The sequence below is a fragment of the Carlito syrichta genome, unplaced genomic scaffold (assembly GCF_000164805.1).
Source record: "Carlito syrichta isolate Samal-C Ts95f unplaced genomic scaffold, Tarsius_syrichta-2.0.1 Scaffold301954, whole genome shotgun sequence".
Classification (NCBI taxonomy): Eukaryota; Metazoa; Chordata; class Mammalia; order Primates; family Tarsiidae; genus Carlito; species Carlito syrichta.
Window position 1 is genome coordinate 102,302 of NW_007246050.1, and position 25,724 is coordinate 128,025.

The window sequence follows — 25,724 nt, forward strand, 5'->3', positions numbered from 1 at the left end:
CCTAAGTTTTGGTATAATGTCCTTCCATTTTCATTTGTCTCAAGATACTTTGTAATTTCCTTTGTGATTTCTTCTTTGACTCATAATTGTTTAAGGGTATGTTGTTTGCCAGGCATGGTGGCTCAAAGCCTGTAATCCCTGCACTTTGGGAGGCCGAGGCGAGAAGACTGCCTGAGCCCAGGAGTTCGAGACCAGCCTGGGAAACTTGGCGAGACTTGTCTCTACAATAAAATAAAAAATTAGCTGGGTGTGGTAGTGCGTGCCTGTACTTCCAGTTATTTGGAAAGGCAAGGCAGAAGAATCACCAGAGCTCAGCAGGTCGAGCTTGCGGTGGCTGTGAGCATGCCGCTGCACTCCAGACTGGGTGACAGAGTGAGACTCCAACTCAAAAAAAGAAAAAAAGTATGTTGCTTAATTTCCTCATATTGGTGAAATTTCTGTTTTCCTTCTGCTATTGATTTCTAGTTTCATTCCACTGTAATCAGATAAGATACTTTGTATGATTTCAATTTTGTAAATTATAAGGACTTGTTTTATGGTCTGTCCTGGAGAGTACTTCATGTGTACTTGGAAAAAATGGATATTCTGCTATTGTTGGGTGATCCCATAAATTCCTTAGACTCTGTTCACCCTTCTTCATTATTTTTTCTTTTGCTCCACAGACTGAACAATTCCAAATGTCCTATTTTTAATTCACTTAGTTTTTCTTCTGCTTGTTCAAGTTTCTTGTTGAACCCTTCTACTGTATTTTTCAATTCAGTTATTGTATGTTTCAGGTCCTGAATTTCTGTTTGATTCCTTTTAGAATCTCTATCTCTTTTTTATATTTTCACTTTCTTCACATATCATTTTCCTGCTTTCCTTTAGTTCTTTGCCTGTGTTTTCCTTTAGCTCTTTGAGCACATTTAACATATTGTTTTAGTCTTTCTATATCTGATGCCTGTGTTACTCCAGGGGTTGTTCCTGAAGTTGTTCCACGTAATTATCTTCCTTCAAATGAGCCATGTTTTCCTGTTTCTTTGTATATTCTTTTTATTATTGAAAATTAGGCATATGATAAATCAGTCACCTCTCCCAGTCTCTGGCTCTGTGATGGAGAAAACTTCCTAATTGGTAGGGCTTGGTCTGAACCTTGGGATCAGCGGAAGGTGAAGGTTTAAGGTCTGCTTAGGTCTTTTCTGTGCATGCATCTTACCTGAGCCCATGTGTGAGCTTTCACATGCTTTCACATGTCTTAATTTTCCAAAGAGTGTTTCTCAGGTTCTTAGGTGTCCTGCTGCATTCCTCCACCCTTTTTCCCTTGCTCCAGGCATTCATAGGTCTGCAGCCCACCCCTACAGCTTTCACAAACTGTGCTTGCCACTTCCTACTTTTCCCAGAATGAGGGCTGAGCCATACTACTTATCCTCATATGAGTTCCAAGTCCAAAGAACAAAACAGAGAGATCAGTCTCTCAAACTGCCCCCAGACAGGTTAAAATGTTGCAAGGTCTGCTCTGCACCCTCCAGTTGGAAGGAGGGAATTGGGAATTGGATTGTTGCTTCCCTCAAACCCTGCTATGCCACATGGGAGAGAGGTGGGGCAAAGGCAAGTAAAAATGCTACAAAATTTCCTACAACAGGTTTAACATCCCAAATCTGAAAATCTGAAATACTCTGAAATCCAAACTTTTGAATGTCAACAAGATGCTCAGAGGAAATGCACACTGGAGCATTCCAAACTTTCAAACTAGGTATGCTGAGGCAGTAAATATAATGCAAAAACTCCAAAATCCAAAATAATCCCAAACCCAAAACATCTCTGGTCCCAAGCATTTCAGATAAGAAATACTCAAACAGTATTTTCAATGGGGCTTTTTTCTTGATTAGACATTTGCTTGGTTGGTATAGACCTTGGACTGTTTTCCAGAACTTCTATAAAGTTGTTTTACCCAGTCTCTGGTACCTTTTTAATATTTCTGTTCTTATTCTGTGGAATGGGAGCCTGGAATGTCCTAGATTGCCATTTTGCTAATGTCAGAATCTATTTTTAAAGTTTTCTTTTACTCCCTAAAGAAATACAATAATAACTGCTAATATATATTGAGTAATTACTGTGTACCGTGTTCTTTTCTAAGCACTTTACATGTACCATGTTATTTAATTCTCACAACAACCTCAAGAAGTAGCACTATTATTTTCCCCATTCTGCAGATGCAACTTGGCCAAAGGACTACAACCATAAGTGGGGAAGGCAGGGTATCAGCCCCAATCCCTGATTCCAAGCCCCTACATTTAACCACTGTTTTATTGAGCAGAATTGGATATCTTAGGCCACTTTGTTCTGGCCCTTCTGGTCTAGGACGCTTTGTCCAGAGCTTGGTGAGCATCCACAGTGGGCATTTTCTTCCATATCAAATGAGCACTGTCTGTCATGTTTATGAGGAAGGTGGTCCAGTCAGTCAGAGGCTCTGAGAGCACTAGTGGGCCAGGGATTGATCAGGGACCATGGTGGAAGACCTGGTCTTTCAGCTGCAAACCCCTCCTTGTGTTGACAGCTCTTCTACCTCTTCTATGAAGTGCCAGTGTCTCCAGGAAAGACCTCTCCAATCTCCTGCCTAAGGAAGCAGACCTGGCTGCTTGCATCTGGAGAGCAGGGCAGAAGATAGGGATGAGGGCGCTACCTGTCACCATAGAGAATTTATCTTAATTCCTCTATTTTCAACCTTCACAACTCCCCTTTGTTGTGCCTGATGTCTCCCGTTTTGCAAACTTTAAGTCTAAATGCTATCTAACAGAAATACAATGTAAATCACATTTCCATAGAAACAGATGCAATTAATTTTAGTATTTTACTTTACCCAGTATATTTAAAATACTATAATTCCAACATGTAATCAATATAAAGTAGTAGTAACTCTTTGTCATTTGCCACTTTCTACTTTTCCCAGAATGAGATCTGAGTCGGGCTACTTTATACTTGCAGCATGTCTTCCTTCGAAACACTCACATTTCAAGTGCTTGACAGCCACATGTGACTCATAGCTACCATATTGGACAGTACAGGCCTAGAAAATAATCTATCCCATATCTTCTGGTGAGAGAAGTCACCTAGCCATGGAGACTGAAAAAGGGAATGTGGGAATGTGGGTGCTGAGAGCGAGGTCCACCAATCCCCATCCCATTCTCATCTCAGGTGCTACTGGGCACACTGCTTATTTCTTATTTTCTCTCAAGCAGGCCCATGGCTACTGTTGCTCTGCTTTGCTAAGTCAGTTCTCACTATCCTTCTATTGGCTTTATTTTTTTTAAAGCTATATAATATCTGAAACATTCCAAAGAATGCATGTAACACATATGTAAGATATAAGTCTAATAAGAAAATATAATTGTGAACCACCTCCCCACATCCTACATAAAAACTCAAGTATCATCTGTAGGGCTGAATTTACAAGTTTACTTCTTGAGTCTTATCCCTCTGTCTCCCCACCAGAAAGGAATCAGAAGACAGAATTTTGTGTATCACTGTTGTACTTTTTCTTTTATTTACCACACACGTATCTATCTGTAAGTAATATAAGTTTTGCTTGTCTTTATGTGTTGCATTCAGTTTTCAGTAACTTGCTCTTGTCTCAATTCTGTTTTTGAGATTCATCCATTTTGCTGCATAAACCTAACATTCGTTTGCTGTTGTTTGTGTATAATACTCCATTGTGTAAACACAGACACTCAGGTTGTTTCCAAGATGTATGTTAATACAAACTGCTGTAAGAATTTCTCCAGAGTTTCCCCAAATGGAAATCCTGCATCAGGCTGGGCTCAGTGGCTCAGCCTGTAATCCCAGCACTTTGGGAGGTGGAAGCAAGTGGATTGCCTGAGCCTGCGGGTTTGAGACCAGTCCTGGCAATCTGGCGAGACCTCATCTCTACAATAAATCAAAAATTAGTCAGGCATGGTAGCATTCTGTCTACTTAGAAGGCTGAGGTGGAAGGATTGCTGGAGCCCAGCAGGTCGCTGCTAGGGTGGCCATGAGCGTACCACTGCACTCCAGCCTAGGAAACGGAGTGAGACTACAACCCCCCCCCCAAAAAAAACAAAGAAATCCTGGATCACAGAATATGAGAATGTTCAGCTTTGCAAGATAATGCCTGTCTTCCAAAGTGGGTATAAAGGAGATTTCCAAACCATCCACATCCTCTCCAACACTTGGTTTTGTCAGACACCTTAATTCTTGCCAATCTAGGTATATCTTGGAATATTAATGAGGCTGAATTTTATTGAATGATCAATTGCTTGATTTTTTGACCCAGGCTGGAGTGCAGTGGCACACTCACAGTCACCCCAGCGTCAACCTGCTGGGCTCTGGTGATCCTTCTGCCTCAGCTTTCCAAGTAGCTGGAACTACAGGTGCGCACTACCATGCCTGGCTAATTTTTTATTTATTGTAGAGAAAAGGTCTCACCAAGTTGCCTGAACTGGTCTCAAACCTGCAGGCTCAGGCAAACCACTCACCTCCGGCTCCCAAAGTATTGGGATTATAGACTGAAGCACCAAGCCCGGCTTTTTATATATTTAAATCATTGTTCCTATTAATTTTTCTGTGAAATACCTATTTACATCTTTTGTTCATTTAGAGGAGTTCTATGTATATGCTAGATTATAAACCTTTATAGGCTGCAAGTGTTGCAAATATCTTTTTCCCCACTCTGCGGCTTGTTTTTTCACATTCTACATCAGTGTCTTTTAATAAAGGAAGAATTTTAATTTTAATCTAGTATATTTGGTCATTTTTATCTTCGAGTCAACATTTTTGTGATCAAATAATAATAATAAACCCTAGCTGGGCTCAGTGGCTCAGCCTGTAATCCCGTGCCTTTGGGAGGCTGAGGTGAGTGAACTGCCTGAGCCCGCGGGTTCGAGACCCGCCTGGGCAACTTGGTAAGACCTTATCTCTACAATAAATCAAAATAAGCTGGGTGTGGTAGTGCACGCCCGTAGTTCCAGCTACTTGGAAGGCTGAGGCAGAAGGATCACCAGAGCCCAGCAGGTTGAGGCTGTGGTGGCCAGGAGTGGCCACTGCACTCCAGTCTGGGTGACAGAGTAAGACTCCAACTCTTAAAAAAAAAAATAAATAAATAAATAAATAAATAATAATAATAATAATAATAAACCCTGCCCTATTAAGGTTACAAAGATATTCTCCTATGTTGTCTCCTGTGAGTTTTCTTTAATTTACCTAAAATGGATTTTTCTGTATGTTGTGAGTTAGGGATCCAATTTCATCTTTTTCTAACTGTCACAGCACCATGCATTAAGAATCTATCCTTTGATCAGTGGTATGTAATTCCACCTCTTTTATATACCAAGTTCTTAGGGTCTGTTTCTGACAGCTTCTGTTTCACTGGACGATTTGGGTTTCCCTGAGTCAATTTTAAACTAAGCCTTGATACTGTTAAAACAAGTGCTCTCTTCTTATTCTTCCTCTTCCAACTGACCCCACAAAATGGACTTAATCTTCTCAACATTTTAAAATGAACTTGCTATATTTCCCAGAAAACTCTATGGGGCTTTAGAGTAAAAACATACTGAATACACAGATCAATATAAGCAGCAGCTTTACTATATTGAGTCCTCAGTCAAGAACATCCTGTCTCTATTTATTTGTCTTGTTTAATGTCTCTTAATAAAGCTGTAAATTTTTCTCCATTAAAAATTTTAGGCCGGGCTTGGTGGCTCAGCCTGTAATACCAGCACTTTGGGAGGCTGGGGCGAGTGGATTGCCTGAGCCCGTGGGTTTAAGACCAGTACGGGTAACTTGGTGAGACTTTGTCTCTACAATAAATAAATAAATTAATGGGGTGTGGTAGCACACGTCTGTAGTTCTGGCTACTTGGAAGGCTGAGGTGGAAGGATCGTCTGAGCCCAGCAGGTCGACACTGGGGTGGGCTGTGAGTGTGCCACTGCACTCCAGCCTGGGTGACAGAGTGAGAGAGACTCCAACTCAAAAAAAAAAAAAAATTTTATACATCTTTGTTAATTCCCATTTAAGTCAAAGATAGTTACATCAGGTAAAGAGAAACTATACTAAGCATTTCAAACACAAAGGCATTTTAATACAGAAAATAGGTCCTTTCAAAACAACTGGCAAGGCTTCAGTGAACAAAAGTAAAGTGGGCCACTTCTGGCCTTCCATCTCACCCCTGCAGTCATAGTTAAGAGAGTCAAGAAGCTACTGTCATCTATATGTTAGAAAATTGCTGCCAATATCACAGCTGCTCTACAGCCCAGAGGCAACTAACCAGCAGGGGAAATGTGGAAGATGTACCTTCCCACATCTCCTGAGATGCCTCTCCTGGGACAAATGATATCCAGAAGCCTACTGGCAGGAGGGTATAAGTGCTATATATTTCCAGTCTTTTAGCCTCTGAAATCCAAGGAATAGCACAGAAGGGAGAGGGAAAGTACTGAGTGCCCAGGCTGTATCTAGCATACCATCCATTTTACATATTCGAAATCTAAAACTACTGGTTTAATGTCACATCCGCTCCCATTTTCTTTGTCCCTGTGGTTTTACATCTTTTACACTCTTCTTTAGCAGGCTTTTAGCAAGGCAATGAAATAACCTTGTGAGGTCACACCAGAAATCCTAAAGTCTTTGTTCAAAAGCAACCTGACTGAGAATGGCTAGGGCTTCCCACGGAGTTATTTAAACTTTTGCCACATGTAGGAAGGTCAGAGTTCTTGGAGCCAGGTGGTTATCAACTAATCCCCTGTGCCCCCGCAAACACATAGAGTTTTCTTCTTCTTCCTTTTTGTTTTTTAGTGGAGACAAGAAGAGAGTATTAACAAGTTCTTGATTCTATATCCATGATTTTTTAAAAATGTCTTTTGAAATAAACTAGAAAAAAAAATCACAAAATTTGGCAGTTATTAATTCAGGAAAGTGAGAAAATATATAATATGTTATTCTTTGTAAATTTTTATAGCTTAAATTTCTCAAATCCCAACATTAAGACCAGTCAGGGATCAATCTGAGACTGGCCATGAAGGCTCATGCCTATAATCCTAGCTCTTTGGGAAGCTTAGGCAGGAGAATTGCTTGAGGCTAAGAGTTTGAGATCAGCCTGGACAGCATAACAAGACCCTGTCTCTATAAAAAAAAGAAGAAGAAATAGCTAGCTATGGTGGTGTGCGCCTGTACTCCTAGCTACTTGGGAGGCTGAGGCAGGAGGAGAGCTTGAGCCTGGGAGCTTAAGGGTTCAGTTAGCTATGATCATACCACTGAACTCCAGTTTGGGGACAGAGTGAGAAAAAAAAAGAGGGCAAGCAAGAAATCGGTCTGCTTACCACCCACCTCCCTGATTGTACCCTTGGGAAACTCATAGTCTAGAAGGAGAGCTCAAGCACAGACACTAGAAATGGTGAGAATTACCAGCGGTTCTAGATGCTGTAAGAGAGAGGGACAGATCTGGTGCTGGCAGAAGTCAACCTATACCCAGGAGTAGAAATGCCCTCTCACTGTGGTAGCATCTGAGCCACTCCCTGAAGGACAGTGTATTTGTTCATGCAGAAATAGAATGAGGGAATTCCAGAAAAACAGAAAGGCATAAAGGAAGCATATAGTTAGGAAACTATTATTATTATTATTATTATTATTTTTTGAGTTTGAGTCTCACTCTGTCGCTCAGACTGGAGTGCAGTGGCCGCTCCCAGCCACCTCAGCCTTGAACTGCTGGGCTCCGGCGATCCTTCTGCCTCAGCCTTCTGAGTAGCTGGAACTACAGGCGCGCGTTACCACACCCAGCTAATTTTTGATTTATTGTAGAGATGAGGTCTCGCCAAATTGCCCATGTGGGTCTCGAACCCGCGGGCTCAGGCAATCCACTCTCCTCAGTCTCCCAAAGCGTGGGATTACAGGCTGAGTCACCAAGCTTGGCTGGAAACTATTATTATTATTATTATTATTATTTTAAAGGTAATAACTCCAGTCAGGATGGCCATCATCAAGAACTCAAACAGCAGATGCTGGAGAGGATGCAAAAAGGGAACACTTCTACACTGTTGGTGGGAGTAGAAACTAGTATAGCCTCTGTGGAAAACAGTTTGGTGACTCCTAAAAGATCTAAAAATCGACCTCCCATATGACTTGCAATCCCCCTACTGGAAATATACTCGGAGGAACTCAAATCACTCTATGAAAAAGATACCCGCGCATGCATGCTTACTGCAGCATTATTCACAATAGCAAAAACATGGAACCAATTGTGCTGTCCACCAAAAGAAGACTGGATAACTGTGGTACATATACACAATGGACTATTATTATGCAGCCACAAAGAAGGACAAAATCATGAACTTCACAGCAACTTGGACAGACCTACAGTCGATAATACTGAGCGATCTATCACAGAAACAAATAACTGAGTATCACATGTTCTTTCTCATAAACGGACCTCGAACAATTATCATAATACTGTAAGAAAGGGCACACCTCATCAGCAAGGGTATCTACACAATGAACATTTGAATACCTAACACTGAATTGTATCCCAAATCTTCAAAATTTAAAAAAGAAAACCAAGAAAGGTAGGTTTATTAAAGGCAAGATACATTGTGAAGGGCACAACAGGCAGAACAACAGCAAGAGTCTGTCTGCTGCTTGGAAACTATTAATGGGGCAGGCACAGGAACCTGCTCAACTGAACCCCAGAAAGGAAAGCAGTGAGAGAGAAATGAGGTTGGCAAAGCAGACCTAAGGCAGACTGCGAAGGAGCCTGAATGCCAGGCCAAGCATTTAGGCTGTGATCTCAAGCTGGGGTAAGACACACCTTCCTCTTAGGAGCTTGATCAGAACCACCTAGGGTCTTAAACAAATCTGTGTATACATATATATGTGTGTCTCACATATACACACACATGCACGCACATGATCCTACATCCTCCACTCAACCCAAGTTGAGAAAGATGGACGTAGTAAACACTGTTATTCAAGGGATGCATTACATTTCTACATTCCTTGAGGCAACAAAAACCAGATACTGGGTACAGAGCCGACAATTAAAACTTTTTGTGGCCTCTCAATACATTTTTAGGAGGCTACACTTTACCAGGAGAAAACCCAAGAGTGCAAGGTTACTAGTAAATGAGCAAGAGGGGGAAGGAGTGCCAAGGTCAGTTTAAGCACGCTTGCAATCTACGCAAGTAAAAAACTGCACTTGTACCCTGTAACTTTATACAAAATATAAAAAATAAAATAACATACTCATCAGCTAAGTCTCAAGAGGCATCTACATCCAGAGCCAGAGTGAGGCCAAAGAGGCATCAAAGGTGCAACCCCTCAGCAGGGGTTCACTCTCACGGTCATGCAAGTTCAGGGACAGCATTGCCTCCTAAAATGTGACGGCCTAGGTACCTCACTTGCCTCCCCACAGTCCAGAACCTGCCATCCATCTTAGAAAGGATCTGTCAATGGTGGGCACCTATTTTTTTAAAACAGAGAGAAAGAAAGGAGATTAGCTCAAGCTAATTTTCTAATATGTGAGAACAGAACAGGGTACCAGGCCACACTACCTCCTCCCACATGAGGCACAGTTGCCCAGCCACAACAAAGAGGCAAGGTCACATGCATCCCACCTGCTCAACACACTCACCTGGACAGTTGGCTTCGTCACTCTCATCCTCACAAGTTGCCCAGCCGTCACACTGCCAGGGGAGGGGGATGCATTGGATGGTGCCACTGTGACAGGCAAACTGCCCAGGGTTGCACCGCAGCTCTGTGAAACCAAAGGGTGATAGGCTGTTGAGAAAGCAGCGATAACAGCAGAGACTGGAGCAGCAAGGCCCTGCCACCACTGAGTCCTAGGAGAACAGACAGATACCCTCAGTCCACCTCCTTGGGAGGGCCTGGGCATGCGTTCCCTAAAGGAGGAGCCAAGAACTGAAAGAGCAATACTCCCCCCTAGACAGTAATTGTTATAATGTCAACTCAAACACATACTCTGAGTTGGGCTATGCACTGGGCTGTAGAGGACACAGATGAGAGGGTACATCTTTTGCCTTCTAAGGGAGTGTAGGACAACAGGACGGGACACACACACAGAGGCTTCTGACAAAGAACAAATGGAGATGCCATCATTGGAGCATTCAAACGGCATACCAAAACAACAAAAAGGAAGGAGAAACTGGCTTCAATTGATGGCTTTTGGAATGATTTTTAAAGAAGGTGGGACCTGGCCAGGCACAGTGGCTCAGCCTGTAATTCCAGCACTTTGAGAGCCTGAGGACTGCCTGAACCCGAGGGTTCAAGATCAGCCTGGGTAACTTTGGTGAGACCTCGTCTCTACAATAAATCATAAAATAAGCTGGGCATAGTAGCATGCACCTGTAGTTCCAGCTACTTGGAAAGCTGAGGTGGAAGGATCACCTGAGCCCAGCAGGTTGAGGTTGTGGTAGTCATGAGCGTGCCACTACACTCCAGCCTGGACAACAGAGTGAGACTCCAACTCAAAAATAAATAAATAAATAAATAAATATGGTTTTACTGGAACACAGTCACTAATATGTATTGCTTATAGTTGCCTTGGAGCTACAACAGCAGAGCTCAGTGGCTTCAACAGACACTTCATGGCCAGCAAAGCTGAAGATATTTATTGTCTGACCCTTTAAGAACATACTACCTAGAAATATAAACTATAAGGCCTGAGATGAAAAATACACTGCAGAGGACTAACAGATTAGATTCTGTAGAAGAAAAGGTCAGTGACTTCTTAAGTCTTAAACTATAGGTCTATCTTAAACTATAGATCTATCACCTAAAGGTAGACTATGATACGTTAAAGATGAGTACCACTAAAATAACACAACAAGAATTATAGTGTCTAATACAACAAAGAAAATAGAATAAAAAATGCGCAATCCAAAAGAAGACAGAAGAAAAGGAAAAAGATGACAAAAAACAGATGGTACAAATAGAAAACAAATGACAATATGGTAGATTTCAATTAAACTCACAAACTGGTAAGAATATGGAGTGATCTAGCCAGATACCTGGTGGCTCACGTCTGTAATCCTGGAACTTTAGGGAGGCAGAAGTGAGAGGATTGCCTGAGCCCAGGGGTTGGAGATCAGCCTGGATAACTTGGCGAGACCTCATTTCTACAATAAAAAAAATTAGCCAGGCATGGTATCGCATGTCTGTAGTTCCAGCTACTTGGAAGGCTGAGGTGGAAGGATTGCCAGAGCCCAGCAGGTTGAGGCTGCGATGGCCAGGAGCGTGCCACTGGACTCCAGTTTGGGTGACGGAGAGAGACTCCAACTCAAAAAAAAAGAAAAGAAAAGAAAAGAAAAAAAGGTCTCAAATCAACGACCAAAACTTCTACTTGAAGAAATCGGAGCTGGGTTTGGTGGCTCAGCCTGTAATCCCGCGCCTTCGGGAGGTTGAGGTGAGTGGATTGCCTGAGCCCGCGGGTTCAAGACCCGCCTGGGCAGGCAAGACCTCATCTCTACAATAAATCAAAAATTTAGCCGGGTGTGGCAGTGCACACCTGTAGTTCCAGCTACTCGGAAGGCTGAGGTGGACGGATCGCCGGAGCCCAGCAGGTCGAGGCTGCGGTGGCCGGGAGCGGCCACTGCACTCCAGTCTGGGCGACAGAGTGAGACTCCAACTCAAAAAAAAAAAAAAAAGAAATCAGAAAAGGGTAGGGAGTGGTGGCCGATGACTGTAATCCCAGATTTTTGGGAGGCTGAGATAGGAGGATCACTCAAGTCCAGGAGTTCAAGACCAGCCTGGGCAACATAGTGAGACCTTATCTCTACAAAAATTTTTTCTGGAAAAGTAAAAATAAATTAGAAAAGAAGAGCAAGTGAAACCCAGTAAAAATAAATAAAGATCAGAGTGAACACGTGATGAAATTAAAAACAGAAAAACAATAAAGAAAATCATGAAAACAAAAGCTTTTTTTTTTGAGATCAATAACATTAGTAAACCTATAGCTAGACTGGTTGGGGAAAAAGTAAAGAACACAAAATACCACTGTCAGAAGAGAGGTGTCATCACTATGAATTTCAGAGAAATTAAAAAGGTTAATTTTTACAAACAACATTATGTCAATAAATTTGAAAACTTAGATAAAACACACAAAGTCCTTCAAAGATGAAATGTACAAAACTTACTCAAACTAGCCGGGCTCGATGGCTCAGCCTGTAATCCCACGCCTTGGGAGGCTGAGGTGAGTGGACTGCCTGAGCCCGCGGGTTCGAGACCTGCCTGGGAAACTTGGCGAGACCTCATCTCTACAATAAGTCAAAAATTAGCTGGGCTTAGTAGCGCACGCCTGTAGTTCCAGCTACTTGGAAGGCTGAGGTGGACGGATCGCCGGAGCCCAGCAGGTCGAGGCTGCGGTGGCCGGGAGCGGCCACTGCACTCCAGTCTGGGTGACAGAGTGAGACTCCAACTCAAAAAAAAAAAAAAAACAAACTTACTCAAACTGATAACCTGAATAACTATAAAAAAATTAGATTTGTAGTTAAAAATCTTCAAATAAGGTGGGTGGAGGGGGGCACAACAACAGTAAGCGTACCTGATCTCTCAAACTAGGCAAAGTGGGGGCCAAAGGAAGGCCCAAACTTTACCTGTACAATGATCACCTGTGTACCTAATCCTGAATTGTAACCCATATCTTTAAAATTAATTAATTAAATTGAAAAAAAAATTCAAACAAAGAAACTCCAGGCACAAATGGCTTCACTGGAAAATTCCACTAAATATTTAAGGAACAACTAGTATCAATTACATACAAACTACCAGAAATTCAAATATTAAAAAATTACCATTAACAATAGATTCAAAAATACTTGAATGAATGAATAAATATAACAAAAAGTGTGAAGTGCTGTACACTGAAAATTTTAAGATATTGCCAAAAGAAATTTTTAAAAGATCTAACTAAACCTTTGGTGAGATGTACAGAGTTCATAGATCAGCAAACTCAAAATTAAGATAATGAATCTAAACGTATAATCTGATACTAACTTTGCCTGATGCATGTAGTAAAAAACACGTTTGAATATACTTTACATTAAAAATGAAAAAAAAAAGTGTGTGAAATAAAATTTACATTGTCAAATTAAAAAAAAAAAAGATAATGAATCTACCCACAATGACCTACAGTTTCAACGTAACCCCAATCAATAGTCCAGCAGGATTTTTTGTAGAAATTGACAAAATGACTCTAAAATAAATAAAGAAATACAAAGGACTTAGAACAGAATACCCCCAAACAACTTTGAAAAGAAAGAACAAAGTTAGAGAACTTACATTGTTTGACTTCAGCACTCATTATAAAAGGAAAAGGAATCAAGACACTATGGTATAAGTAAGTGTCAAAACAGACATCAAGATCAGTGGAACAGAATAGAGAGTGCAGAGACAGATCCATACATATGTGAGCAACTAATTTATGACAAAGGTGCAAAGGCAATTCACTGGAGAAACCACAGTCCTTCCAACAAAATGGAACTGGGACAAGTAGGAAGAAAGGAGGAGGAGGAGGAGGAGGAGGAAGAGGAGGAAGAGGAGGAAGAGGAGGAAGAGGAGGAGGAGGAGGGGAGAGGGAGAAGGGAAAAGGAGAAACAGGGAGGAAGAACAACTACTAGTCTGATCCATTCCTAGATATTTACCCAACAGAAATGAAAGCATATATATTCATATAAAGACTTGTCCACAGTAATTTTATTTGCAATATCCAAAAGCTAGAAACAAACAATGTACCTCAACAAGTGAATGGATAAATAAACTACTACAATGGAATAATACTCAGCAAAAAAAAGGAATGAACTATTGATACATTCAGCACATGGATGAATCACAAAATAATTATCCTGAATGAAGAAGCCAGTATGTACTCAAAAGAATACCTACTGTCTAACTCCATTCTTATAAAAATCTAAAAACTGCCCACACAGTTATAATGACAGTAAGCAAGTGAGAAACGGGGTGGTGGGAGTGAAAGAAAGTATTTGGGGTGATGATATGGTATGCTCCTTATATTAACTGTGTGATGGTTTCATATGTTTATACATCTATCAAAACTTCTCAAATTTTATAATTTAAATATGTCATTTATTTGAAGTCAATTATACCTCAATAAGGCTGTTAAAAAAAAACTATCATGAAACAGACTTTAGTTTATATAAGCAGGAAACAATTTTGAGGTGGAAAGATACTGATCACAAGACTAAAAATCTAGGCACTTCTAGGACTGTATCTTCCTGGAATTGAAGAACAGTCCTAAGCTTCTGCCTCTGGAAAAGACAGGCTTGACTTTCCCTGCCTCCTGGGCGGGAGCCAGATCCTTTTCACAATTATAAACCTGAAGCTTATCTCATGACAGACACTGAAGAACTATTATTTCATAAGTGAATCAACAACTGGGATAGTCCCTTCTGACCTAAAGTCTGCATTAACTAAGCTGCAACTAGCCGGCTCGGTGGCTCAGCCTGTAATCCTGCGCTTTGGGAGGCTGAGGTGAGTGGATTGCCTGAGCCCGCGGGTTCAAGACCTGCCTGGGCAGCGAGACCTCATCTCTACAATAAATCAAAAAATCAGCCGGGCGTAGTAGCGCATGCCTGTAATTCTGGCTACTTGGAAGGCTGAGGTGGAAGGATCGCCGGAGCCCAGCAGGTCGAGGCTGCGGTGGCCGGGAGCGGCCACTGCACTCCAGTCTGGGCGACAGAGTGAGACTCCAACTCAAAAAAAAAACAAAAAAACCAAAAAACTAAGCTGCAACTAACCATTAAATCAAGGACCTGAAACACCTGAAACATTCTTCCCAAGATATTCTTAGGTCTTCCAATCTTATATTACAAATTTCTAATTCTTATTATTCAGCCATTAAAAAAAAAAAGAATGAAATCCTGTCATTTGCAACAACATAGATAGGACTGGAGAACACTATGCTAAACAATATAAGCTGTGCACAAATCTCATGTTCTCACTTATATGAAGGAGCCAAAAAAAAATAAAACAAAACTGAACTCACAGAGACAGAGAACAGAACAGTGGTTACTAATGGCTGGGAAGAGTAGTGGGGAGGGGAGGATAAAGTGGGGATAGTTAATGGGAACAAAAATAATAGAAGAAGTAAGATCTTATGTTCAATTAACATAACAGAGCAACTACAGTTAACAATAATTTATTATGTACTTCAAAATAAAAGAGTGAAATTGGAATGTTATAAAAATTTAAATGCTTGAGAATAACTATCCCAACTACCTTGATTTGATCACTACACACTGCATGCATGCATCAAAAAAATCACATATACCCTATAAATAAGTACAACTAAGCCGTGCTCGGTGGCTCAGCCTGTAATCCCAGTGCTTTGGGAGGCTGAGGTGAGTGGATTGCCTGAGCCCGCGGGTTCGAGACCCACCTGGGCAACTTGGCGAGACCTCGTCTCTACAATAAATAAAAAATTAGCCGGGCATGGTAGCACGAGCCTATAGTTCCAGCTACTTGGAAGGCTGAGGCTGAAGGATCGCCAGAGCCCAGCAAGTCGAGGCTATGGTGGCCAGGAGCAGCCACTGCACTCCAGTATGGGCGACAGAGTGAGACTCCAACTCAAAAAAAATAAAAATAAATAAATAAATAAAACTTTTAAAAATGAAGACTAATGCAGAAAAAAAGAAAAAAAATGTCCAATTTTCCAAATTTTTATATTAAGAGTTTGTTCCCTAACTAAAAATTTAACAACAGAACATTTTTTATTTCTTAGAGACAGAGTTTCACTATGTTGCCCAGGCTGAAGTGCAGTAGCAGCTATGCACAGGTATAGTCATAGCACTTCAGCCTTAAACTTCTGGACTCAAGTGATCCTACTGCCTACTGCCAACTACAGGAACATGCCACTGTGCCCAGCAGAACATTTTTAACAGTGTCCATCCCATTAAAAAAGCCATGTTGTTATTCAAAGCAAATTCATAACTTGTATCCTATTAACCCTTAAAATCTCTTCCCACAGATCATACACTAGGCCTAGAAAAATGTCAACGCAGTATCTCAAATTCTTTTGGGAAACAACTGAGTAAGAAATAATTGAGTAGGATAGTTTTCTTTCTCCACACCCATATCTCCTCCAAAAGTAGATGTCTGGGGTCAGCCAAGTCTTCTCTGGTAAACAAAGCCCCACTTACAATGTGTTGCACTCACCTTGTCTTGTCTGCTTCTAAGTATCTGTACTTATCACTCCTGGATTTGTATATATTGGTATACTCACTCACCCTCCAGAAACAAAGCTTCCTGAGGACACAGGTCACATCTACACTGTTTAGTCCTGTGTTCCCAGGGCAGAGCAGAGCACACTTAAGTGTCTATAACAGGCACTCAAATGCACTCAAAGAATACCCCCAGTCTCATCTCTCCACACTCGAATCCATGTACATCAGGGAAAGGCTCCTGAGGCCCAAAAAGCCTCCTTCATTGAGAACTGACTCTTGGCAGCTCCATGAGTGCCACCTGCCCCAAGCTGGGCCAATCAGAAAGTCTATAAAGTAATGGGAGCAGGAAGGTCGAGGCTAGCCAGTTTGGGGCAGCCACTTGAAGTCTGCACACTCAGAGGCAGAAAGAAGCAAGACCAGAGGCTGAGATACTGCAGAAAAGGTAGCAACACACTTTGCACTCCCAGGACCCCAAAAATGGCTGTGCTTTCCCTATATTCAAACAAACGGGCCTCTTTCTAACTTCTTCCTATACTTACTCCTTTCAACCAGACAGATCTGGTTGAAACAGCCCCTATAATAGCTTTCTGGCCTTTTCTTTCTAGTCTCCTCAAAGATTTTTTTTTAGTCTCATTCTATCTGGAGTACAGTGGCCATGATCATAGCTCACTGCAGCTCACTCCAACTCCTAGGTTCAAGTGAGTTTCCTGCCTCAGCCTCCTGAATAGCTGGTACTATAGGCGCATGCCACCGTGCCCACATAATTTTTTTTTTTTAGAGATAGGGCCGTGCTAATCTTGCCCAGGTTGGTCTCAAAGTCCTGGCCTCAACTGATCCTCCCCTCCTTCAGTCTCCCAAGCAGCAGATTTTCTAAAAAACAGCTATCAAAAGAAGAACAGGTCGGGCTTGGTGGCTCAGTCTGTAATCCCAGCACTTTGGGAGGCCAAGGAGAATGGATTGCCTGAGCTCACAGATTCGAGACCAGCCCAGGAAACTTGGCGAGACCTCGTCTCTACAAAAAAAAAAAAAATTAGCTGGGCATGGTAGTGCGTGCCTGTAGTTTCGGCTACTTGGAAGGCTGAGGTAGAAGGATCGCCAGAGCCCAGCAGGTCGAAGCCTGGGTGACAAAGTGAGACTCCACCTCAAAAAAAAAGAAAAGAAAAGAACAACAAAAGCTATCAGCAGAATGTCTCTATCTTGCTGCATTCTGAACACATCTGGGCTACCCGCTGCTGGGCCTTAGTCCATGGCATCCCCATTTCCTAGGTTTTAAAACACACCTTTTTGCCTGTAATTCCGGCTACTTGGAAGGCTGAGGCGGAAGGATTGCCGGAGCCCAGCAGGTCAAGGTTGCGGTGGCCGGGAGCAGCCACTGCACTCCAGTCTGGGCGAGAGAGTGAGATTCCAACTCACCCCCTAAATAAATAAATAAATAAAACGCACCTTTCAGCCGGGTTCGGAGGCTCAGTCTGTAATCCTGTGCTTTGGGAGGCTGAGTTGAGTGTATTGCCTGAGCCCACAGGTTCGAGACCCACATGGGCAACTTGGCGAGACCTCATCTCTACAATAAATCAAAAAATCAACCGGGCATGGTAGCGCATGCCTGTAATTCCGGCTACTCGGCAGGCTGAGGCGGAAGGCTCACCGGAGCCCAGCAAGCAGGTCGAGGCTGCAGTGGCCGGGAGCAGCCATTGCCCTCCAGTCTGGGCGACAGAGTGAGACTCCAACTCAAAACAAACAAACAAAAAAACCCACACCTTTCGATTGAAAGTAGTGAGAAACTGTGGGGGTGAGGGGGAGGTGGGGGTGGGAGTGGGACTGACAGTAGTTGATAACTGCCTGGGGAAGGGGGGGCACACCTCATCAATAAGGGTACCTGCATAATGAATATTGTATACCTAACCCTGAATTGTACCCCACAATTTTAAAATACAAATTAAAAGAGGGATAAATAAATAAAAATATGAAATAAGATTTTGAGAAAAATGCATTATCAATAGGGCAGCTGTTTAAATGATTTTATCTTTTTAAAATCTCCAACAAAAATACAGTATATTGTTTCTAGAAAAAACACACCTTTCTTCCAGGAACCCTTTCCCCAAACTCCCCTTAGTGGGTCTGCCTTCTCGGCCTGGCCCTGTTTTGCTGAGCAGCTCCCCTCTAATCCTTTCTCTGTACCTCAAGCAGGATCAGCATGCTTTTTCTTCAAGGGCCAGATGGTGTTTCCAGCTGTGCAAGCCACACTGTCTCTGTCACACCTCCTGAATCCTGCTGTTATAGAGTCCAAGCAGTCACAGATAATATGTGAATACAGGCCGGGCTTGGTGGCTCAGCCTGTAATCCCAGCACTTTGGGAGGCCAAGGTGAATGGATTGCGTGAGCCCGCAGGTTCGAGGCCCACCTGGGCAACTTGGTGAGACCTCATCTCTACAATTAATAAATTAAAAAAAAAATCAGCCGGGCGTGGTAGCATGTGCCTGCAGTTCCAGCTACTTGGAAGGCTGAGGTGGAAGGATCGCCGAAGCCCAGCAGGTCAAGGCTGCGATGGCTGGGAGCGGCCACTGCACTCCAGTCTGGGCGACAGAGTGAGACTCCAACTCAAAAAAAAAAAAAAAAGTGAATACACTGGCATGGTATTTTTAGGAAAAAAATTAAAACAAGCAGCCAGCTAGAGTGTAGTTTGCCAAACCCCATTCTAGAGCATATGCCTAGGGGCATATTTTTATCCCTACCCCACACAGGGAGGCACTCGCTAAATGCCTATGAATGGCACTGCTCAGGTACCTCCCCATATTCTGCTAGCACACAGCAAAGTGTCAACAGTACTCCAACATGGAAGTTCTCTCCTTCCCGATCTGCTAGTAATGCAAGGGCTGTTCTGGAAGCAATTGAAGATGTGGGTCACTCATTAACACCTGCACTTACTTTGTACCAGACAACTCTACAGGTGATGAGGCTGTGGTGGTGAACAAAGCAAATCAACTCTAGGACTGACAGAGCTTGTTATACTGGGCACACCATGCCAAATGGTGACTCTGACAGGTCGAGCTGGCCTTGCTTTAGCTGTATATCAACACTTCCTTTCTTTCTCAGGATCCTCCCCAGTAACTCTGTAAAACAGCCAGCATAATTTCTGCCATGTACAAAATTGCTCAGAAACGGTCACTTCTTCTTCCCACTGCTGGCTTTGCAAGGCCCTATCCCAGGCCTTCCGGTGATACCTGTCTCCTTGCTGTAACATGGCAGAGGCAGGCCGGCTCTCCCCAGCCCATGGATGGTTGATGCTTTATTAAATGATCTGTGCCCTCAACAGCAGTTCTCAGACTTCTTCCCAAGACCCCTTTACACATGTAAAATCACTAAAGACCACAAAGAGCCTTTGCTTGTGTGGGTTATTTATATCAATATTTACTGTATCAGAAACTGAAAAATTTTTTAGACACAAGAAGCCCAAGTGCCTAGTCATACAAATTATCATACACCTCACAATTCTACTCATAGGGGTATACCCAAGAGAACTTAAAGCAGGACCTTACATACTTGTACACCAGAGGTCACAGCAGCATTATTTACAACAGCCAAGAGGCAGAAACAACCCAAATGGCCAGAACAGATGAATGGATAAACAAAATATGGTATATCCATACAAAGGAATATTATTTAGCCACAAAAAGGAACAGGCGTATGCTACTCTAGGGGCAACCAAGTAATGGTGTATTATGTCCCTTCAAAAGTGAAAGTGATTGACCAAAAAAAGGAAGAAAATTCTGAACCATGCTACAACATGAATGAACATGGACAACATTATGCCAAACAAAAGAAGCCAGACACAAAAGGGGAAAATAGTATATGATTCTATTTATGTAAGGGACTTAGAGCAGTCAAACTCATAAAGATGGAAAGTAGAATGGTGGATGCCAGGGCTGAGGGCGAGGGGAATGGGGAGTTATTGCCTAATGGGTACAGAGTTTCTATTTGAAATGATCAACAAGTTCTGGAAATGGGTAATGGTACTGGTTGCACATTCTGAATGTACTTAATGCCACTGAGTTAATTATGTACTTTATACCACAATTTAAAAAAGAAATGAAATACACATGCTACAGCATGGATTAACTGTGAAAACACCATGCTAAGTGAAATAAGTCAGAACCACATATTGTATCACTCCTTTTGTATGAAATGTTCAGAATAAGCAAATCTACACAGACAGAAAGTAAATTAATAGTTGCCAAGGACTTAGAGGAAGGAGAGGATGGGGAATTATTGTTTAATAATATAAAGTTTCTGTTTGGGATGACAAAAAAGTTCTGAAAATAGGTAGTGGGCTGGTTGCAAAACACTCTGAACATACTCAATGCCACTAAATTATACACTTACAAATGGCAAATTGTATGTTGTGTGTGTGTGTGTTTGTGTTGGGGTTGCACTCTGCCACCCAGTCTGTAGTGCAGTGGCACAATTATGGCTCACAATTACAACAGCCTCAACCTCCTGGGTTCAGGTGATCCTTTTACTTCAGCCTCCCAAGTAGCTGGGGATATAGGCACACACCACCTACAGTAAGACATGATCATGCCACCTACTGCACTCTAGCCTGGACAACAGAGTAAGACCCCAACTTAAAAAAAAAATACAAAGGGAACCCAGTCCCAAACCAGAGGAAGTGAGGGCCAGTTGGAGGCCCAGACTTCACCCGCATTCAGCCTACTTGTGCAGTTAATCCTTACTTGTACCCCTCATCTCTATAATACATTTTTAAAACATTTTTTGAAAGCAGGATTTATTGAGAGAACAGAAAAGCTCCCACAGTGGGAGGGGACCCAAAGGAACTGCCCAATAAAATTTTTTTTAAATAGCATAATTAATCCTTACTTGGACCCCACATTCCCATTTTTTAAAAAAGCCAGGTGTGGTGGCATATGCCTGTAGTCCCAGCTATTCAGGAAGCTAAGGCAGGAGGATTGCCTGAGCCCGGGAGCTGGAGGCTGCAGTGAACTATGATCTTCCACTGCACTGCAGCTTGGACAACAGGGTGAGACCTCGTCCGGTTAAAAAAAAAATTAAGAGGGAGAATCCCAAGCACACATCCCATTAGCCGTCAGTGCAATGATGTCACCACATGCCAAAGTAGTCTCTGGAAATGCCACTGTACACTTTTAAGAGAATGAGGGGAAGAGGCAAATAACATCTTGGTACTATTAGGAAAACAGTTTTGACCTCACAGAGCCCCTGGACCCCTCAGAGATCCTTGGGCACAGTCGGAGAGGTGTTGCTTTAGCAGCATTGCTTGGGAATTGAAGGAGTCATGCCTTGTGGAAATTCAAGTGTCTGTGCAATACAGACTCCTTCTCTAGATTCAATTCCTTCTTTGTCAGCAAGCCTTGGCTCGTTTTAAATTATGTAAACTGAGATGTCTCAGATTACTGTGTGAGACTTAGTATGCTGCCTATATTATTTGAAATTGATTTCTCCTCAACATTTTCCCACAAAGAAGGCAGAGTACTAGCAAAGCACACATATCTACAGTCACACTGCTAAGAAAATAAAAAAAAGTCAGCAAAGAAATGCAAAAGCAATTCTAGTCTACCTCCTCCCACTAATCACAGCCCATCAGGATGGGTCTCCTCTAGGGTAGTCTGAGACCCCTCAGACACAGCTCTCCACACCTGGGGCAGTGGCCACCCATTCTCTGCTAAAGTACACAGGGCAGGAGGTCCCAGCGTCTCTCAGCTTGCTCATTGTTGGGCAGTGCAGCCTCCACTGCTCGGACATTCTGCTTTGGAAAGAGCTAGCAGCTGCTGCCAAGTGGGGCTTTCCTGCAGGTCCTCATTCTACCCTTTCTACAAGGGACTACTTGGGAATGGGAGATTTGTCCAGCATTACACTTCAAACTAGCACCAGAGTAAACTAAAAACAAAATCACCAGAGTAGACTAAAACTAAAAACAAGGGCAGGCTGGGCCGCCATGCAAGTGACCACGTACAAGTGACCAGCTCTAGGAGACTGGCTCCTGTGGATGCTGGGTGCCCTCAAGAGGTGACAGAGACCACCGTTGATAACACAAATAACTAAAATACAAAAGAGTATCTTGCTAAGGGTCTTCTGAAAAGAGGGGTTACCTCTGTCCTGGGGCAAGAGAGTAGAGAATAAGGGCCATGAACACCCTGATGGGCAGCATTTGAACCACCAGGGACCACAAGGGCAGGCCTCTGACAAGAGCCCATCCTGAGCCAGTGCCACCCAGCAGGAAAAGTGGGATGAATGCTCTGGAAAGAGCACTCTACTCAGTGGACCCCAGAGGGACTGCGGGACCAGACGGATTCATGGGGTGTGCACTATGGCTCCAGGAAGAGACATTGTAGGCAAGGGAGGAGCATATCACCGGAACACCAATCCACAGCAGCACAAAGAATGAACCTGGAAGGGCAGAGCTAGAAAGTGAGGAGAAGCATGACCAGGCATTCGAAATTGTATGGGAAATCATTCTTGAATAAACTGTATCATATTACAAGAGCCCTGCCTTCTCTACAGAGTGTTCTAAATGCCATTTGCCCTTTCATGAGGGCCAAGGACTACCTCTAGCCATGTTCTTGGGTTCCCTGGCTTACCAGTCCTGGCAGCCCTTCTGGCCCCTTTCCAGTCATTGCCACCTCTCCACAGCACCAGCAGACTTGCCTGTAACCTCCCTGCCTCTGCAGCTTCCTGGAATCATGTAGGGAGATAAGCTTGGAAAAGGTCCCAGAGACCTTTTTCTCTACAATAAGTCAAAAAATTAGCTGGGTGTGGTAGCACGCGCCTGTAGTTCCACCTACTTGGAAGGCTGAGGTGGAAGGATCGCCAGAGCCCAGCAGGTCGAGGCTGCGGTGGCCAGGAGCGGCCACTGCACTTCAGTCTGGGTGACAGAGTGAGACTCCAACTCAAAAAAAAGAAGAAAGGACTGGAAATTTCATTAGCAAAATGTGAAAGAAGGCCTGAGGCTGTTCTATGTTATTGAAATACCCATCTAATCCAGTCATCTCATTCCCCAGAAGGGCTGACCCACCTGTTCAGTGTCCTACTTCACGTTGGTAGCAATAGAAAGGGCACAAGAAGCCAGGCTTTAGACACCAGGTTCTGGACTCTGTCACCCAAATCCCCATCCCTGAAGACAGCAGAGTACCCCTGGCCAGAATGCTGTGCATTGTGACTCCTCCTCAGAGGGCCAGGTCCAAACTTTCCATTTCTGAACCATTTTCTCTGTTGAGAAGGAAGCCAGGAGACTTAAGAAACATAGCACCTTTGTGGAGGCAGTCTGTACAAGGACCAGAGGGTCTCAAAGGTAATGGTTTAGCACAGAGTCAGAAATGTTCCAAAATATTTTAAACATGCAAACACTCCTGTTTCGGTTTTGAAATACATCTGCAACTTCTTGGATATGGCTCTCTCTAAACAGTAGCTCCTTAGACACACAACCACGTGTCTATCTCCAAGTAGCCCTGGGGTGGGTGGAATCTGAGTGACCGTTAGAACCTCAGTCACTCCTCTAGGAGGACCAAGGAGCTTCCCACTCCTCATCACTTGGAGGCCTGCCAGGGACAGGCAGGTAGCCAGCTCTGCTGTGACAGTAGACAGAGAGTAAGGCTGCTGAGAGCAAGAGTGCCAGCCACTTTCTTCTATAGGCCAAGGGAATCATAAGGCTGACACTAGAGAACAGCACACCAGAACAAAGTGACAAGGCCCAAACTTCAGCCTTTATTTCTCATAAATAACAAGCATTTTCTACATCCAGGAGATCAAGTGACCATCACCTGCTACTATCTATCCACAGATACTTTCCAGCCAGGATACTGGCTCAGCTGCTCTGCCTTGTGGTTTTCCAGGCAGTAGTTTGGGGAAGAAAGTCCTGCTTAAAATAAGCACCCTCGAAGGAAGGTTCTAAGAAAAAGGATGTGACTGCAGAAGATGAAAGACGAAAGGAGAGGCAGGTTCACCAAGCATATCTATTAAATGAATGACACTTTCAAGAAAATAGCAACCTGCAATCAGACTGCATATATATAGTATATAATTTGCTTTCTTTTTCTTTTTTTTTTTGAGTTGGGAGTCTCACTCTGTTGCCCAGGCTGAAGTGCAGCAGCATGCTCACGGCCACCGCACCCTCAACCTACTGGGCTCAGGCGATTCTTCTGCCTCAGCCTTCCAAGATGCTGGAACTATAGGCACACGCTACCATGTCCGGCTAATATTTTTTAAATTTATTGTAGAGCCGAGGTCTTGCCAAGTTACCCAGGCTGGTCTCGAACCCCTGGGCTCAGGCAATCCTCTAGCCTTGGCCTCCCAAAGTGCTGGCATTACAGGCTTGAGTCACTGTGCCTGGTCTAATTTGTTTTCTTTTTAGAATCAGGGTCTCACTCTGTCGTCCAAGCTGGAGTACAGTGGTGCAATCATAACTCACTGCAGTCTCGATATCCTGGGTTCAAGTGATCCTCTTGCCTCAGCTTCCCAAGTAGTTGGGACGATAGGTATGAAACACCACACCCAGTTAATTAAAAAAAAATTTTAGCCAGGCTGGGTGGCTCAGCCTGTAATCTGTGCCTTGGGAGGCTGAGGTGAGTGGATTGCCTGAGCCCGCGGGTTCGAGACCCACCTGGGCAACTTGGTGAGACCTCATCTCTACAATAAATCAAAAACTATCCGGGTGTGGTAGCACGCCTGTAGTTCCAGCTACTTGGAAGGCTGAGGCGGAAGGATCACCTGAGCCCAGCAGGTCGAGGCTGCAGTGGCCGGGAGCAGCCACTGCACTCCAGTCTGGGCAACAGAGTGAGACTCCAACTCAAAAAAAAAAAGTTAATTTCTTAAGATATATAGAAGAAAACAGATAGTTGTATAATTTTCTTCAGTGAGACTATAAATGCATGGTTTAGATTCTCAGGGATTCACAAGACATCTACTGATTGGGAAGCTTTCATAGTATTAGGCAGAAAAAAGATTTGAGATGACTTTATGAAAGATCCACAGAGCTAATCAAAGTTTTATGAAATAGGCTCCATAGGAAAAGGTTTAAAGATCTGGGATATTTAACTGGAGGAAACGGAGGCGAAGCCTCTAAACAATGTGAGTTGACTAAAGTTGGCTTATAAAAACTGGTTGGAGTTCTTCCAATAACCACCTACATACTGCAAAAATAATAATAATAATAATAAAGTTGTTATTTAAATTCTTCAGCTGACCTAGTAAGTGCAGAATTTAAGCATCTCTGAATAAAGGAAGAGATGTTCTATGAATTATAAACTAAACAAACATTTTCTTTCCATTGGAGATGATCCAAAGAAAGAATGAGTTTAAATTACAGCAAGAACATCGTTGGTAGATTTTAGGAAAAAAATTTAGATCTAAGATTGCATTGTACAAATATACTGTATTATCTTTTTTTCTGCAAAAAGAAACTAAGATGCATAGAAAGCATTCTTTCTTGGTTAGTAGAGATGAATGTAAAAAGTGCTGAGAAAGTCACAGGATGAAGGCAGAGGGAAGGGAAGGGAGCATGGA

At 42.9% G+C, this 25,724-nt stretch overlaps 1 protein-coding gene across 1 annotated transcript in view; it reads right to left on the reverse strand.

Annotated features, from left to right (window-relative positions):
- DGCR2 (DiGeorge syndrome critical region gene 2) overlaps nt 1-25,724 on the reverse strand; it is a 79,666-nt gene that overhangs the window by 44,707 nt on the left and 9,235 nt on the right. Inside the window, exon 2 of the mRNA XM_008055787.2 lies at nt 9,629-9,751. Coding sequence (XP_008053978.1) covers nt 9,629-9,751 — 123 coding nt within the window. The remainder of the gene's footprint in view (nt 1-9,628; nt 9,752-25,724) is intronic.